Source organism: Ptychodera flava, chromosome 17 (genome assembly GCF_041260155.1).
Source record: "Ptychodera flava strain L36383 chromosome 17, AS_Pfla_20210202, whole genome shotgun sequence".
Classification (NCBI taxonomy): Eukaryota; Metazoa; Hemichordata; class Enteropneusta; family Ptychoderidae; genus Ptychodera; species Ptychodera flava.
In genome coordinates, this window is record NC_091944.1 from 2444780 (window position 1) to 2464342 (window position 19563).

Genomic DNA, 19563 nt, shown 5'->3' on the forward strand with positions numbered 1-19563 from the left:
ACAATCTTGCAAAACAATTAAGACATACGGAATGGGCACTTGGGCAATATAGGATACCATTAAGGCCTCGGCCCATTCATTTTGTCAAAAAGTATCGATCCGCTACAGAGTTGTTGGTCATTTGTAAATGTTCATGACCCCGGGACGGCTATCCATGTTTTGATGCATCCAATAATGATTGACAGATAAATGTATCAAAGTTCACAAATTTTACTAATTTCACGTAGCTGACAAATCCTGTGATTGGCAGCGTTTAGATAATAGTTGCCGCGTTCTCGGAATTCAGTCTGTTTTACTCAGAAACAAACCGCTAGTCTCCATAGTTACGATGCAAATTTTGGCCTTGAAGTGATCAGTATTCCAATACGTGGTTAATGTCTTCGACTGAGAGTAGCTAGCGAGCCGTAAAGAAAGGGATATATATGACATGTTCAAAATGACAGAGACGATGAACTTTTTTTGTTTGAAACATCAGGACACCGTGTGAATTGAAAATTGGAGGTCAAGTCAAATATTAAATGCCAAGGAGCAAATTAAACTTTCTCTCCCTATCCGAGCAATGTTAAAAATTACGGAGAGTGCGTGGATTTTGCGCATCCGACACCATCACTCAATCGTGTTTTTGCTGTTGTGTTTAACATTGTAACTTTCTGAATGGTGGAATTTCACTTGCAGAATGGACGTCTTTAGGATTGCGGCTTCTTGGATGGTTCAGTATTGCTGTTTATTTCATTTTACGGACGAGGTAATTTGCCTGTAAGTTTCATTAGGAAGAAGCGATAGCGGTTACAGAGTTCCTCTCGGCCTCTGCATTTCACAAAAATGTCGTATCGACGTTTTCATCTTTTCACTGTTGTCGCCGTTTTGATTTCGACTTTCAAATATTAAACTTGTCACTAGGAATTTGTTTTGGCGTACGCGGTTGCTGCTACGAGTAGCTGGTTTGCCAATGTGAGTTTCGCGTTCATCACACGTCCTGTAGACGAAAGACTGCCAAAGTATATTGCTTGAATTTCACTATCACTTCACCGTCAATGCTTGCATCTAACCGTGTCTAACGTGTATCCTTCTATTCACGTTATTATAAGACCGCAAACATTTAGCAACTCAAGTTCAGTGTGTATGATATGAAACACGGCAGGAATAAAAAAAGCGAGCGCAAGGAGATGAACGCGAACCGGTACATGTCACAGCCCCTCGTGAAGGGACTGTGTTTATGTCGATAAAATAAAATAAAATAACACCATTGAAAATGGTATGCTGGACGAGAGAGAGAGAGAGAGAGAGAGAGAGAGGAGGAGAGAGAGAGAGAGAGAGAGAGAGAGAGAGAGAGAGAGATGAACTGGTAACTGCTCTACCGTATCTTTCTCACGTTGATTTACGTTCTACAAAGATCGATTTTTTTCCACTGAAAACTGGAACGTAAACATTCAAATGAAATAACACAGACTCACTTTTATTTTTGGAGCCTTAGGCAATCTATAAAGCACTATAAGGCTAAATCTGTATTGACAACGGGGTACTGTAAAGAGATACTTTCGGTCAAGCGAAACGTCAATTCGGAAAGGGCAACGTGTACGGCAGTTGGCAGAAGTTATGCGCCAGTCAATGTAAACCCCCACCCACCCCACCTCGGGGTTTAGTGGGGGATTTGGAAATTAGTCCTGTGAAATCTGCCAAATGCCCCACCCCCTGGGCAAGACAATCCGGAAAATCCCCACCTAAACCAAGTAAATCCCCCACATACGGGTGGGGAATTTGTAAATTCCTACACACACAACCACTCTTTGGAATTTTCAATACATGTCGTAAACAACCTGCATCAATATAAAAAGTTCATGTTCAACTTTAGAACAATTTTTATCATTTAAAACAGGGTTTTGTGACATTTATGCTGTTCACAAATGTCTATCACAATCAACACAAATAGATCCAGGAAAATAACATACTTTTCGCATTTGTTTTTCAGCCACTTATACTGTGACCAGATAAAAGTGTTGAGGTGTCACAGTCACGTCACCTATTTTGGAGCAAATATTTACAATATTTTCAGTCTAGTTTGCTTGTATGTTGTCAGGCATAAACATATTTCAGGCTAGAACAAATGATTTAATTAGATCAAAACACCATATGTATCACACAAGACATGTCGCCTCAATAAACTAATTAAAGCTGATAAACAAGATACATGATGTCCAATCTCACAAGTGTAGCTTTTTTGTCTTCTCGCTCTCAGGCTACAAGCACAATGACAATTCTACATCAGTCATGCACTGATTTAAAACAAGCAGAGGAATGAAAATTCATAATGATCCGTGTTTATTCATCATAAAACACGGCAGAAAGATACTGTGTAAAACTCAAGAGAACAGATGATCAGAATAATCACACTGATGAAACAGAACTGTTTCCCTAGCTATATGGGTCATCATGAATAAATTTGATAATACATTTAGCGGACATAAAAAGGAATCCCGTCGTGACCGAACATGTTTTCCAAATACACAAGCAATTTAAAGGGACAAAGTCGGCCATTTTTCATGAATTTTGTTTGATGTGAGATATACTACTTATATTGTTTGACATGTCGAAAGATACCGAAAGAATGGCTGACCATGCTATATTCGACCCGGTTTTAGACACGATACATGCAAACCATCGCGAAAATGAATTAATGGTCATGACCATTAATTCGTTTTCGCGATGGTTTTACTTAATTTGTATAAAACTGGGGTCGAATATATGTATGGTCACTCATTCATTCAGTATCTTTCAACATGTCAAACAAAATAAGTAGTATATCGCATCAAACAAAATTCATGAAAAATGGCTGACTTTGTCCCTTTAAGCTTTATCAAAAATAGAGTTGACCCGGAGGTCTTTTTAGTGCTGGACCATGTCGATGACGCATCGTGAACATCCGAAATGTCACGCTCACGTGGGAAAATGCGGGAAATTTTGCGTATGGTATGTTCAGTTTTCAAAAAATAAGAATACACGGCGGATGAAAATCATTTATTTAGTTATCGATATTTAAGCCATCAATCACAAATATACTGTCATACACACCTCTGAATATTGCTGCATCGCGTTCATCAATAGCCAGTTGAAAAGCTGCTTACCGGCCCACATGGCCTTGACAGCCACCTTTCGCCATGCTACCGCTCTGAACAACAACATCCATTACCAGGGCCTGAAAATTTCTGTTTTTTCCCACTGGTCCCAGGACCAGTGACCTGTTTTTTTTTTTCACTGGTCCAAAGGTAAAATCCACTGGTCCTCAAAAATTTGCATAACAATACAAGAATGATTCATTTCTCATACTCATGTTATATATGCATTTCTATCAGATTTGCTTGGGATTTACATACAGCATAAACTGCCAATCTTTTTAATACAGACACACTGCATAAACATTTACTTGGTAGTTTTCTCAAGTTCTTGTACACACACTTGACATGTTTTTTACTATTGCTATAAAGTTCACTTCATTTTTATAATTGCCCAGCGGTTGATTCTTTTCCATTTAAATTGTAAAAAATAGGTTGAAAACACCAAATATCTGAGAGGGACTTCTTTTTCCTTTGATAGCAATAGCAAATTGCCATAACGCTGTTTTGACAAGCTAGGCGGTTCTTGTTAAGGTCAACTACAATCGAGCTAGGGGGTCTTGACTATATAAAGAATTCAGCATGGTGACCTTCTAAATTCAGAAGCTTGCTTGCCACGGACGATCGGAAAGTTGTAATGAGACTCCTTCCAGAGAATTTTACTGCAAAATACTACTTTAATAGACAGAGATATAATATTTTCACACAATTTTGGGGTTGCTGATATTTTTAGCTGAGGCTATGGTCTGGTTTTTACCACATTAAATTTTACATGTAAAATGAGTACGTGGCCCGTCATTTGACTTTTGCAGTGCAGTGGCTAGTGGACGCACATCGCCTGGCTCATATCATGAATCGCAAACTGTAATAGAGTAACTGATTTTCCTTTAGAGTTTATGTTGTGATGAAAGAAATAGACTAAATTTTAAATATCGACTTAAAGACGCGATAATTATTGTAAATTTGTACCTATAAGACGTAGTCTCTCAATGGAATGGGCTCTTAGTTTTAGTGTAACTGGCTTTAGTGCGTCTCTGCTACCTCCATGGTTTCAGTAACTTCGGTATTTTGGGGGGGATGTAGTTTCTAATTTTTCGTCAAAAGACACTAGAACACAATCTGGGAAAGCACTGGACATTCCCTTGCAAAATAAATTGGCTCCTTTTTTGTATTGGTCTGCACGGACTTTTTAGGGGTAATTAGTACTGGTTCGGGAATAAAAACACTGGTCCGGGACCTAGGGTAATTTCAGGCCCTGCATACGTGCGCATGCGTAGTTATTTACGAACATATTCTGGGCCTGTCCGTCAAAGGAATAGGGGGATCAAAACGAGGCAATTGCCCCACCCCCTCGGGCACAGTTTCATGGCACACACGGTCTAATCCCCCACATTTTTCCCGTATCGCCCGAGGTGGGGGGGGTGGGGGTTTACATTGACTGGCGCATTATCGGAGCTATCTATGCTTTAATACTTTATTTTCAGTGCTGTGATCACACATGACACCTCACACTCTGAAAAAGCCATAAAATAACTTACCTGCTGTACGGTATATCAACAACATATCACCGTATAGTTCTCAAAGAAAGCTACGTTAAATACTTCACACTGCAACAGTCATACCGATCACGGTTGCTAGCAGGTAATCATGTCGGCCTTGGAGCAACTACCTTCATGACGACGTTGACTGTATGCGCTTGCGCACTTGATGTTGCACGTGATCTAGGGCTGGACCGTTTTATACTAAAGGGTGGGGTTTTTAATACTCAATTTATGCAAGTCCTGCATGCCCCACTGCTCATAATTTAGTGCATCCTCCCTTGCTATGTAAATGAGCAAAAATGAGCAAAAATAAGTCAAAATATTACTTCAAAAATTAATTTCTGCTGAACTATGCAACCAACAACCCCCAAAACCTAATCAGATCTAGTTTCCATCCTAAAGATTCTGTGTACCTAATTTCATGACATTTGATGAATGAGTTTGAGAGATATCGACGACACAAATCCATAACACACACACAGACATATTACAGACACACATACAGACTAACACACGCCAACCTATAACAGAGGCCCACTTAGGTGGGCTTCGCCCACCGCGTGGGCCAAAAAGGAACTACAGTAAATACATTTGACATACATTATTTCGAAAATTACAAAAAAACCCAACATGCTTATACTCATGTCTATTGTTGATATACATATACAGGGGTCTCATCTCATCCGACGGGAGGAGGTATACCCGCTTGGCAAGATCGGAGACTACACTACCCTGCAACACAAGGGTTTCCATCCTCTCATGAAAGTCAGAATGCTCCGTACAGTGCACATCAACAGTACAATTTTCCATCACAAAGTACACAGGGTATGCTAGTTTCACGGTATAATTCATTGTATTCAGATGTATTCTGTCTCTGACAGTCACAGCACAAGCTTGTGAATAAACTGGTATAGACGACTTAATGAATATTAAGTGTGTCGGATATTACCGGCGATGATTCTAATAATCAGTCACGATCTGTTGTCACCTTAGCATGAAATGACTTATATTCCATGACCAGTCTGTACACATTCAAATGTAAACTGAAAGAATATGTTCAAAGAAATGTTTCCCTTTAATATACTTTTGTTTTCTTGCATTGACAGATGTATCTTTTCCTTTTTTCGAAAATTGTATGAGCCCCGATGAAAATTATTTCAGTAACTCGGCCGCTTAGTAAAAGTGTAAATAAAATAAAAATAAAATAAAATAAAATAAAAATTAATCTTCATGATCAGTTTGTGACTTTAAGAATTTCCAAGGATTGGTCGAAGCAACATTACTTAAACTTGTTAAAAGTGAGAGTCGAAAAAAATATGCCAATGGCGAATTCTGTCATTTCGGCTGTGTCCCATGAAGAAAGACGAAAATTCTTTGCTCAGATAATACAGTTCTCAAACTGTATACCATCGTTGTATATTTTGCAGGGATGTCATTACATCCAACTCAAACGGGACGAGAAATTCAAGCTATACATAGTTATCAAGGACAACGCTATCCTGTTGCCGAGACGATTTCATCGATAGCTGAAAGTGACATTGATTCGCTGAATTCAAGGCAATCTGATTGGCCTACACAAATGACCCAAGGTAAATGTAGATCGTGAAGTCATTAATACGAGATTCTCATTCAGTTTGCCTTGTCAATGATGAATGTGTATAAATGATAGTTTTATTTTATTAACGATGTAGGTAGCTACAGATACTGATATCAGCATTAAGTAATGGGCATTTTCATTGAAAAAAAAACCTTGAATCAACTTAGAGCATTTTGATATGCCGTCACTGGAATTAGCTATGCTCATCTGGTATGCTGTTCAAATGGGTTAATCGTACTACTAATGTTTAACAAGAAAATCAGCTCATTGCTTAAGGACTGATAGGTTGTCAACGTGTATTTAGAAAAATGGTATGTGAACTCTATAAGTTTGTAGACTGAAAGATTCCATAAACAATTTCTGTCGTAGAACATGTGATTTGTGTAATTTGAACAACGTTGACGAATTAAATCATTTTTGCAGTGTCCCAAGACTTACTTCAAGTATCTAGACTCGTACAATCATAACAGCGTAAATTAAAAGAGTTAGTAGGGCAGACTGTCGCGTTGACCATTTATTGATCGCAAAATGCAAGCAATATACTCCGTAAAACTGTCTCGAAGGTATTGGTGTGAACGCAAACTGTTACGTTCGAAGTGACAAGTGATTAGTCTGTAGTGTTCAATGTACAAAGATAGGATTGGAAAGTCATAAAGTGCAGTACTCTGATTGTACACAAAGTCAAGATGATAACTTTTCTGTAAATCTTTCACAGGTGTCCTATCTATTCCAATGACGACAGGAATTGAAACTAGACAAAGTTATCAAAGACAACACAATACTTCAACGCAGACGGATCCATGTGGAAGTTATGAAAGTCGGAGTGTTGCATTTGATACAGAACGGCCTAATTTTCCACGACAAAGTACAGTCGGTAAGATAATGCAAGTTAGAGTATCTTCAATTATACTATCACTGAATTAGCAGGTAGACAAAATTTAAATGAATGAATGAATGAATGGAACGAATGACAAACGAGTTAAATTTTAATGCAATACATTCCGTCCATAAAGGGTATTACTGCTAATTGGTTTCCTTGTTCGTAGAAAAAGATATTTGCTGCTGTTATTGGCTGTCCTCTCACCCTTGCCCATAAATGTTAATGGTCAGGGCAAGCGGAGCTCGTTAATTTTGGCTTTCCTCTCAAGTCGCCTGTGCCCATAAATAAATGTTAATGGTCAGGGCGGAGTCTGTTATTTCCATTATATTATCAACGAACCCAGATAACAATCAGAATTTTCGAAAATTTCCAACACAAAAGACACCAGGGTCCCAGAACTTGTGCAATACGCGACGCACTGTCACACGCGCTGTAAAAAAATTGCAAATCCGGAGATCTTTTTGGAAAGAAGTGTATACGCTTGGCCCACAAGTGTTTCATTTTGTTTTGTGATTGATTATGATCTTGGTACAAATCACAATTTACGTTTTAGCTGAAAAGTTACGATGTTAATATTATTATTCATATTCACGGGCATAAACACACACCATTACTGTGTATTTGTGGTCAGTCACGTGGTTCAGCTCGACAAATTAAAATGCGACAAACAGGGCATGGTGATATAATTATGATTCTTTTACAGTATTTACGATTCATTCCTAATTGAAGCGTATCATACTCATGGTGACTTACTTTTTCCTTAATCTTTTTGTGACAGGGGTTTCATCTGATCTGATCGAAAGTGATGTCGAGGCTTCACGGAATAACATTGAACCAATGTCAACAGATGAAAGTCAGAGTGACTCATTCACTCAAAAACTTTTTGACTTAGCGCAAGAAATTACAGATGGTAAGTTAATTTACATAATCGTGATGCTTTGACCTCATTCTGAATCATTGGCTGGTAAAGCTATTCGAAACCGCGAAACTGAATATACATGAAAAGCCTTATACCAAGAAGATCGCCTAAGTAAACGATGTGCTTACGCTTTACATGGAGGTAGAAAGAACCTCCATGCACTCTTCAACCATTTTTGCAGCTTAATTTGAATTCCACAGGCAAAACAAAAGGGCTTTTTAATAAGAATAAAGGCATTTTAGTTCTTGTGAATAAAAAAAGCGTCATATCAACATCAGTAGATACTGATAATCACAAACAGTGGGCCACATTGTATGCAGTAAAATCAAAAATATACCTGATTTCTGCTGATAAATCTCTATCAACTAATTTTTCATTTATTTTCAAGTAAATTTGTTGTGATTTTAAAATACAATCTACGTTCTACTTTCAAAATCATCTCGAAACGCTTGGTGTTGGACTTGTCGACGTAACTTTTGCATAGACGACTGAAGCTTTTGTGTGAACTAGAATATAACGTTGTGTAAAGAAGGCTAATACTTTGTATTCTATCACAAAAGTCGCACATAAACATAAATTATGATTATATATTCATGCGTTACAGTTATTGTCTTTATAAAGTGAATGCACTATAATTATTTGATTTGTGGTTCCAGAGTGCGGAGCCTTACGCTAAAATTGTATCATCTTTCAGTATTTGGCTTTACTTTCTACTTTTCTTGCATTACCCATATTATATTGCACTTTTCTAGACCATTCGCTTTCTTTTCGATGTAGAGTTGAACAGCACCACATTGTTTCTGTAATGCTGCATTTACCAGGGTGACGCTGAAAGGATCGACATTGCCTCCTTATTAAAGCGAACCCAACCGCAAACAATGTCTTAGAAATATATTGTAATATAACTATTTACTGAGTGTTCTTCTATAAAGCACAGTCTATTCTTCTTTCCTCGTACAAAATTTTCTCTTTTGTCGTCTCTTCATGACAGAAGAGCTTATTGACTAAAACTTGCCTAAAACTGATCAGAATAAAATTACAAAATGACAACGCTAACGAGGGAGCTTCAAAGCACATAGACTGGGGTTGTTGTATGGTTAGCATTGCTGGAATCACACAAGTTGTTAAAATGATTTTTGTCAAATAATGGTTATGTTACAGAAAAGTTATTGTAGCGGAAATATCTAATTTTTAACCACCTGATTAAATGAATATTACAAGTGTCAATAGTGCTTTTATTTGATATTGAACATTTCTATTTATCCTTATTTCTACAGCAAAGCTTGAGGACTTGAAACATCTTTGCAAGGACAAATTGACTCCACGGGAACTTGATTCACTGAGACATCCCTGCCATTTGTTCAATATGTTGCGTGAAAAAAATATTGTTAGTGAATCAAACACAGCACTGGTTGAGAATATGTTGTGTAAAACTGGTCTGAATTCACTGGTCGGAAAATATTTCAAACCTTCAACATATCAAGGTAATTTAACTATGAATAACTTGATTAATGCCGTTAAATTTTTTAATGAATAGAGAAAGATATAACGAAAAATTGATTCGACAATCCCATGGATATCCTTAGTTCGGCGATAAAAAATTTCTATCAGGGATTCATCTACGGAAGGATTGGGTCACATAAACTGACTGTTAATTTGTGTGTGTTATTTTCAGTTCACAAAATTTAATCAATAACATGAAAACAACTTGAACAAACAATACAGAAAATAGTGCATGCTTAAATGAACATGAAGATGCTTGTGTTTTGCACGGTTCTGATATTTGATTACGATAACAGTTATTTTACACCTGTAAATTGTGATCCGGTGCTGAATGTTTCTGAAATGTTTCATGAATGAGTAGCACACGCCTAACACGGATGAGTGTAATGTCGATCTTGAAGCCATCTTCAAACACATCCTGAAGTAGAAATCACGCATTCAGATGATCTATATATCAGAACGCTTGTCCCTGAACTTTTTGGTGCCAAGAAAGTAGTACATGAAATACAACCACTGATGAAATAGGACTGTCTTTCCCTTGACATAAAAGCGATAAATGATTATTGGTACATTGACAACATGGAACCATTGCAGCACCTTAGTCAATCTGTTACTTGTATTAGTAAGGAAACTAGAATTTTATCCAAACCATTAACATTGGATCCAACACCGATACCCTACTCAGGACTATGAAGCAGATGATTATCTTCTGCAGAGACTCTATTTTCTGCTGTGCATGATGTACTCTTTATTTTTCAAGCTGCACGACGCAAATGGTTAGGATGAAAAGCAAACAATGTTCCTTATATACCTAAAGTCTTTAGATGATAGGGCCGAAGGGTAACTGAAACTGGGCAACATCCTCCAAGCATGACTCCATCCAATTTTGAAAGTCGCAGATATTTGTCACAACACGTATTAGATGGTAAGATAATGCATATCAAAATTCCTATACTCAGACATTCCGTAACTGATAGAGTTGACCACCGGAGGCTAGGCGACCAGTCGCCTGTCGTGTAAACACTGCGTCTCATCGCCATGGGAAAGCTTTAACCTCTGCTCATGCTCAAAACTGTGATTCTTTTTGCGCTCACCGATCGTAGCTTGTTAGGACCTGACGTAGTTTACAAAAGTCAAACAGGAACGTACATACTATCACGGTCCCTCTATCATAGTGACAGTGGGACCGTATTACTATACACTACTAAAAATCAATCAATCAATAACTAAGTAAATAAATAAATCTATAAATAAATCGCAGCAATATCGTCCCCTACTTCTTCCGAAAATTAGGGGTTTTTACTTATCTCTGAAGTATTAGACATCTGCTGAGTGAGAATTTGTGCAAATTAGGGATCAAAATTCTGTTGTCATCATTTATGGACCGGTATTTCAACGCATCGAAAGCATCGATCAGGTCGGGACGACATAAACAACACATCAGCCCGACGAAAGACATATCGTAAACGCAAACGACCTGTGACAGACTATTAAGTCATTCGTTTTCAGCAAGTCATTTTCGACTTTGCCTGATAATCATGACTGTTTAACATCCTTTGCCTTAGAAATATGCATCAACTTCTACTGACTATTATCCTCGAACCTTGCCCTTTTACATCAAAGAAAACATGAATATGAATAGTTTCTTCCTAATTGTGTTCGTCATTTAATAGAAATTTCTCATTCCTATTGCATGTCCTAATTTTCCCGATCACTGTCACACCTCTTGTGACGTGTTCCGGCAAACGCACACAGACAGACATGCCAGGCCCCATTATTGTACATTAAAATTTACAATTTGCGAGATGATTTGAGAAACGGCGTATAAATGAAGTGTTATTACAGTCGGCATCCACGGTTAAGCATTCGCCGCCATCGTTTTACTAGTATTTCAACATCACACTGAATTCCCCATAGATTCAAGATTGTTACCCATGCGCCCTGTTTTCACAGATAGCCTGCTAGCAACGTTGACGCTGACTGATGTTTTGTGAACGCATAAAATCATGCTTTTAGTTTTAGTTGTTGCATTTTGATGTTGACAGCGCCGCCAAAGTTATGTTGTAGCTTGGTAGTGCTCTTTCGTGTACTTCGTCGGAAAACGTTTTTTTTTTTCTGTCTATGAGAGGCATGAGTTGTCGCTGAGGGGTCCAAGGCAGCTTCCCATAGCCTTGTGAAACGCATAGGTTTCGGCATCTATCCGGCCTGCGAGGATACAAACGAATGGCGTTACTTTCACGATCAGTCTATGTAAATGTTCTGAAATATCCTTCTTTTAATCAATCAAGAGGTATTAGAAAAGGTTTATTAAAAAGGGAAAGAAATGTGTGGAGTGGAAATTTGTGCCACATTACAACTTGAACCCATCGTTTTGTTCAAAATGTTCAGTCAACCTAACAGCAAAGCATGTGTGAAATTCTTGATCGATCCGGGAGATTAAAGTCATACATCACTAATATCGCATGCCTTTCGATTGAATGGTCTGTCCTCTTTGAACATAAAATATTTTTTTCGTAAACTATAAGAAAAGAAAGTGTATTCTTATAATAATATTTTTGTGTCTGGCCTTACTTTTTCAGATTGAAATGTAACTGCAAATATCGCGATACACTTATGTACATATCTTTGAACTTTGACTCTAAATTTCTCACAGGGGGTTCTCCTTCCATGAGGGATTCAAGATAGCAAGAGTATTACAGACAACCTTCTCCTTTAACCTAAACGACTTCCTGTCCTAATATTTCCGATCACTGTCACAACTGACTGCTCTTGTAATATGTGTTCTTGCCAATGCACATAGACAGACATGCCAGGCCCCAGTAATGTACATCAAAATTGACAATTTGCGAGATGGTTTACGAAATGGCATATAAATCAAGTGTTATATATAGTTGCGGCTATGTCATTCGCAGCATGAGGAGAGATACATTCTGAGGGCAAAAAGTTCGCCTATTTTGTGAAGGGTAAGGCGAGATGTACAAGGCGAGATTGTAGCAATGGCGGAAGCCATCAATAGAATTGTTTGAATGATGAGTATCACATCCATTTTACGATAATATCTTGTGCACGCTAACTTTTACCATTAGCTAATAATTTACACGTTAATAATTTAGATTTTTAATAAATTTTACATATTGTTTTCAAAGTATTTTCAAAGTTCCCCTAAATAAAAAATGCTGTCATTCAAACGTAAGTTACTTCGGGTTACGTTTCCATATCAACTTCAACAGAAAATCTCAAAATGTCGAAGTTACTTTGTATTAAAAAGACATCACTCGGTATACGTTACCATGTCGTTATTTGGTGCATTAATGACTGATACGCATACAAGAGGCTTGGCCGTAATCGATACCCGTCGGACATTTCTGTCATTGGACGCATTTTGATTTACAGTTTGACTGGACCAGTGTTTTCCCTACATGTTCATTGAAAAGGGGCACTTTGCGCTCCATTCATCAAAATTAGGGGGGCAGGCTTGGCATTTGGGGGGGCAGTCACTGTGCTAACGTTAGAATTTTCCACAATTCAATCACTGATGCAGTGTTTGAAGTTCTGCTTTCAAACTTTATCACTATCAAAACATTAACATCAAATTGCACCGGTATCCACGGGGACTGAACTGCAACTACGTCGTTGGCTATTCTTTTCGATGCGTACCACGTCATGCACGTCACCAAGGCTGAATGACAGGCGATATTTTGTCATTCAGAGAGAGTATTATGAGAAACAACAGTAAATTCACAGGTAGCCAAACTGTGTGCTTGGGACACCCTAATATATTGGGCGTCTTTGCTTGCTGTGTTTTGTGCGCGATTTCCGCGCTGTCAGTAACTTTTTCAGGGCAGACAATGGCTCGAAATGCGCAATTTGCGCAATTGCGCAGTCAAGAGAAAACCCTGCTGGACACGTAGCATTTTGCCTAAATCTATGTTACTATGGCCTTCTACATTCAGTTTTAAACATGAAAGTTAGAATATTGGAAAAAATCTACCATCCTTCCAATAGTTCTAAACTAAGCAGGAGCTATCGCAAACAGCGTGAACACCATTGGATCACTGAACTCGGCACAGCTATGCCATATGGCTGTAATGACAATGTTCTAGGTGTGGGAATCTATCAAGCCCTAGAGGGAAATCTGTCAATGTCATGGGTTTGTTCAACTCTCGTCCGAGAAGACGACGAAGCCATGGTCATAGACATGGTAACAACACTAGAAATCCCCAGTTCAGTGATCTCTTACCATGCTTAACCAACCTTTTGGTGTTCACAAAATAAGAACTGAGCTGTTTGGATGTTCCTTGCAAAAGTTAAGATCGCTTTTGTTGACTGTTGATAACATGAATTACAATCTGGAAACACCCGAACATCGGTTAATATCTATTATTATAGATATAGGCCATCATCGGCTATTTAGACCTGTTCGGACGGACAGCATCAACAGTCAGCAGAGGATGTTTTTCCCTGTACGGTTGTCAACAAAGGAATTGACAGTATTAATATCAGCAATATTTTACACAACAAGGATGTCATTGTATAAAGTTCCTCCACATTTTAAATTTCAAGAACCACCTATAGTTTCCTACAGCTATTCTAGAACTATAGGTAGGAAACTATTTAATTACAACAAGGTTTTAAAGGATCTAGACCTGGAGAACATTCATGACATTACTTGTGATTGCACGTCATCTTCCTTTTGTTACAAGCCGTATGGTCATGTAATAACTGGTGACCTAAACATCGTCACGAATAATAAACTTCGGCAGTTGTTCCAGTATGGCCCTAAATATCGTGAGCCACCAACCATAAACTGGAACTATAATTTTAAAATCATTATGGATGCTGCCGAGACTTATGCAAAGAAGTGGGCCTCTGTAGAAGATGAAGACGTTGAGTGCCTCTCTGACTGGTTACGTACTGTCAGAGATAAAGTTCAGAAACGTATATCACGTCTTCGTTCTTCATATACTGTCATCAAGACAACATCTTCATTTGATGACTCCACCATACGTGAATGCCTAGATGCATTGCATGATAAATATGTTGTCGTGCCTGCAGACAAAGCTTCTAATAACATCATTTTTGTCTGCAAGCAATTTTACATTCAGTGTTTGATGAATGAACTGAAAATTAATTCAGGTGACAGTAATACCACCTACTGTCCATCAAGCTGTCCAAACAGGAAATATTTGATAATCATTCATCGGTTTTGAATGCATTTGGCATCAAGCTATCAAATGATGACAATGTTCTACCTCGACTATATTGGATTCCCAAAATCCATAAGAATCCATATAAGCAACGTTTTATAGCAGGTTGCAGCAGATGTACAACCAACGCTTGTCACAACTCTTGACCACAATTTTGTCAACCATCAAATCTGGTCTGGTACGATATTGTGACAAGGTTTATGAAACGAGTGGGATTAATCAGATGTGGATATTGAAAAATTCTAAAGAATTATTACATACTCTAGATACCAACAAAAGCAAGTATGGTTCAATCCGCACATTTGATTTTTCTACACTTTACACCACCATCCCACACAACAAGCTTAAAACTAGGTTGTCATCATTGGTTAAGCAGGCCTTCTTTTACAAGAATGGCAGTCGTAGGTATGATTACATTGTCATCAAACACAATTCAGGCTATTTTAGTAACAACAGTGATGCCAAATGCAAATACACTGATACGGAAGTAATTAAGATGCTACACTTCCTAATTGACAACATATATGTCTCATTTGCCGGTATGACATTCAGGCAAACTATAGGCATTCCTATGGGTACAAAACTGTGCACCACTTCTTGCTGATTTATTTTTGTATTCATATGAAGCTGAGTTCATGCAGACTCTTCATAGTTCAGGATCTAAAAGAGTTGCAAAGTCCTTTAATAATACCTATAGATATATTGATGATCTCATCAGTTTGAACAATCCTGGAATTTCTAATTACCTCCATCACATATATCCAGATGAATTAGAAATTAAAGAAACAACGGAGAGCATGAACTCAGCATCGTATCTTGATCTATTTATTGAAATTAGACACAATGCAATACACACCAAGTTGTATGATAAAAGGGATGATTTTAATTTTGAAATCATTAACTTTCCCTACTTGACCAGTAATATTCCGTCGAGTCCAGCTTATGGTGTGTACATTTCACAACTACTGAGATACTGTAGAGCTTGTGATTCATATGGAGATTTTCAAGAGAGACACAGCTTATTAGTCTTAAAGCTGGTGAGACAAGGATTTTCACAAAGTAGGTTGGTTAGATCTTTTAAGAAGTTCTATGGTAGATATGGAGATCTTATATCTAAATATGGCAAATCTGTCACTCAGATGATGAAAGACAGTATTCCCGACTTTGACTCAGAACAGTAATTTAGCAGATAGCTGAATTACCGTACAATAACTTTGTCACACTAGTTCAATCTTGACGGGTGTAGCATGCTAGCAGGGTACGCTTACCCATTCCGGACACCTGGTACCACCACTTATATAGTGGTTCAAGATTGTACTACCGATTTTGTCAGTGATCTTATGTTTCTTTGTGTGTTTGTTTTTACTGTTTATTGGACCTGGTAATTTATGCCTTGAATGATAATGATTGCTGGAATCGATTTGATGTCATATTATACCGCCTTCGATGAGAAGACACTCACGGTGGTAAAGTCATTCTTATTGTGTACTATGTCACATCACAGACTGTAAACAAAACATCGATTGCTCGCATAAGACACATCCTACCGTGTTTTGACATGAAACATCCATTTATAGCAATGTAATATTATAGATAGTACACAAACTCCTATTAGTGTTTTGTACGTTCTGACAGTTTACTGCTGTAGCACTTGAATTCTTGGGTATGCAATTTATTTATTATCTATTTATTTGTCTTTATCGGTTTGATAGTATACCAAATAGTTAATAGTTGACTTTCAAAACACTTCAAAATTGTTTTGATTTTCACTAGGTGTGATGTCTGTTGAACTGTCAGCATTGGTTAAACTACTGAAGGACAAGTACAAACGTCACTATTCTAAACTTCTTCCAATTCCATGGAATGACGAAGTTCACTTAAACCTACATGAAGTATACACAACGTTGGAAGTGAAAGAGATGAAGGGAGTGGCGTTAAAAACGTTCAAAGCATTAGAAAATCTTCATGACATGTTTAAATCATCAGACACCAGGCGTATAAGGATAGAGGGCGCACCAGCTATGGGAAAGTCAACTCTCTGTAGAAAGTTAGCTTACGATTGGTCTTGTGGTGAGTTACAGCAGTACACCCTGCTTTTCTTTCTGGAAATGAGACACATAGCGAAAAATAATATGATCGACGAAATATTCAATCAGCTCATACCAGATGACTTTACCTTTCCATCCAAAAGCTTTCAGAAATAGTTTCACAAAACATAGACTCTGTATTATTTTATGTGATGGTTTAGATGAACCTGATGAACATCAGGTGATAAGTTCTGAAATTCCTAGGCTTATTTCAGAGGATCTGTATTCTTGGTGCACAGTTGTTATCACAACAAGACCACAACTTTGCAACAAGTACTTAAGCAGGTGTGATTTGTATTTACTTGTAAAGGGGTTTACATCAAAACGGACAAATGAGTACATTTTAAAATATTTTAAGAAGAAAATTGAGAGAGGTAATTTACTGATCAAAGAGATTAAGAAACAGAAAGATAGTAGAGCTTCTATTACAGATCTTTTGAGAAACCCATTACACGTTTCATTTCTGTGCATTCTTTGGGAATATCATAAATTAGAAGATGATCACTTTCCAGAGACACTCACAGAATTATACTCTGAGATACTGGACTGTATACTAAAAAGATACTGTGCGAAAAACAAGATTGAATTACACGATGGTGAGATACCACAGAATATTCTTCAAGATAGAAATGCACTGGCTTTAAATTCTTATTCCGCTTACAAAAACAAAAAGAAAAGTTTTGAGAGGTCAGATATTTCTTCCACAGCGTCTCTTGATTTTGGATTATTAGTGAAAGATCTTGGACATGCGATAAGGAAATCCAAAGAAATATACTTTTTCTATCACTTGACATGGCTTGAATACTTTACAGCACTGCATATCCTGACTGAGCTAAAATCTAAAAACATTGAAATTCTTAATGAGATTTTTGAACACCCTCGCACAAAACTTCCAAATTTTGAAATTCATTGCGGGTATTGTCACCATAGAAGAAGGGAACTTGTTTTTCAAGCAATTTGGTGAGAAAATTAAGAATATGCAGGAGACGCTGCGGTCACTTAACCGAGATTGCAAGAGTGTAAGACGGACATCAACGTCTCTTCGACACCTTTATGGTTATTGTATTAAGTGCTTGCTGGAATCAAAGTATCCTGGAAATTTCATCAAGAGTCTTGACATGTTAAGCAAGAAATCTGTGATATACAGTCATGGAAAGATTAATACAGATGACAGAGTAGAGCTCATAAAATTGATGGAATTACTAGACGTAGGAAGTTACACATCAATCATGTTGGACAAGGAATGCTGCAGCTTTCAAAATTTCAAACATATGTTAAAACTCATTGGAAAAACCAGCATCATGCTTGACACTCTTTGTGTGCTAGGATTTGAAAACAAAAAGATCAATAGATGCCTGGACATACTAAAAGAACATCCAATTCAAGTAAAATCTCTCACTATTTATTCAGAAACTAAGTGGACACTGACAGATACTGATAATTTGGCTGCTATAATAAAGAATTTCATGGGAAAAAGTATCACCTTATCATTAAATGTTGATGCAGGAAATGGAGAAAATAACTCTGGGTTAAAAAATGTAATTGAAAGAATTAAAGAAAACACATCAGTGAAATGTTTCAAATTTAAATCAGATCAATGGGATGACATACTGCAGACAATGACACACAATGGTACACAAGAAATTGTTTGCATGAGGGACAATGACTCTTCCATGACAGATGCAGAAGTCAATGCTTTGTGCACTTTCCTTGAAAACTGTGATTCTACAGAGTCATTAAAATTGTACTTTGAGTTGAGCAGATCAGATTTAATTCCAAAAATTAAAACAGCATTGATGGAAATAAGCCCCAGCTTGAAATCACTGCACTTTATGTATCCTAATGATGAATCATACAATGCTTTGTCAGCTAACATGATATTGAATGATACAGAATTGTACAATGCTTTGTCAGCTAACATGACATTGAATGATATAGGTATGAATATCAGCTGTAGAACAGGTAGGGTATCAGTTTACAGTGTTATAAAACAGAACAAGTATGCCAAGTCAATGACAATTTATAGCTACTACAATTATGTTACTAATGTGATGTGTGAGAGCATAGCTGCAGCTCTGAGGGAGAACAAGGTTCTGAAACACTTGAAGATTGAAACCTATTATGATCGGCATGCATTGAGAGCTATGAACTATCTACTAATACCTGTCAGCAAAGAAATAGAAACAAATCAGATTACTCTGGATTCAATCACACTAAGGGCACTCATTGAGCAAAACAGCTCTGTATGTACTGAATTACAGTCATTAGTATCACAGCAGGAAAAGCCAGACAATTGGTATCATCAAGTTTATCCATCAGTTTATTCAGATAGACACTATCATCTAATACGCTACACCTCTGAGCATTCTTCTAACGCTATGTAAATATAGAACAGTAGAAAGTTTTCATTTGTGTAGAATGCAGAATGTCTGGTATAGAATTTCCCTACTGTAAGTTATGTAATATTCATAATTATTTTTATTATTATATATTATTTTTGTTATTGATTTATATTTTTACGGCTTTTAATGCAATCAATTTTCTGTGTATAATATATTGGATATACAATGTATGTTAAATATACTGTATATCATTGATATAATTAAATATTTTGTGCTATGCTATATGCTATGTTCAAGATAATGAAATATTAAAAATAGTCACAATGCAGTGAATTAAGTCCATGATCATTACGAGTATATTTTGTCTACTGACATAA

General features: G+C 37.2%; 1 protein-coding gene across 1 annotated transcript in view; it reads left to right on the forward strand.

Annotated features, from left to right (window-relative positions):
- Nucleotides 1-18867, forward strand: part of LOC139115135 (uncharacterized) — a 133248-nt gene extending 114381 nt beyond the window's left edge. The window contains exons 5-7 of the mRNA XM_070677041.1: nt 7907-8038; nt 9325-9531; nt 16531-18867. Of these exons, the coding sequence (XP_070533142.1) occupies nt 7907-8038; nt 9325-9531; nt 16531-16961 (770 nt within the window). The 3' untranslated portion in view covers nt 16962-18867. The remainder of the gene's footprint in view (nt 1-7906; nt 8039-9324; nt 9532-16530) is intronic.
- Nucleotides 18868-19563: the final 696 nt, after the last annotated feature.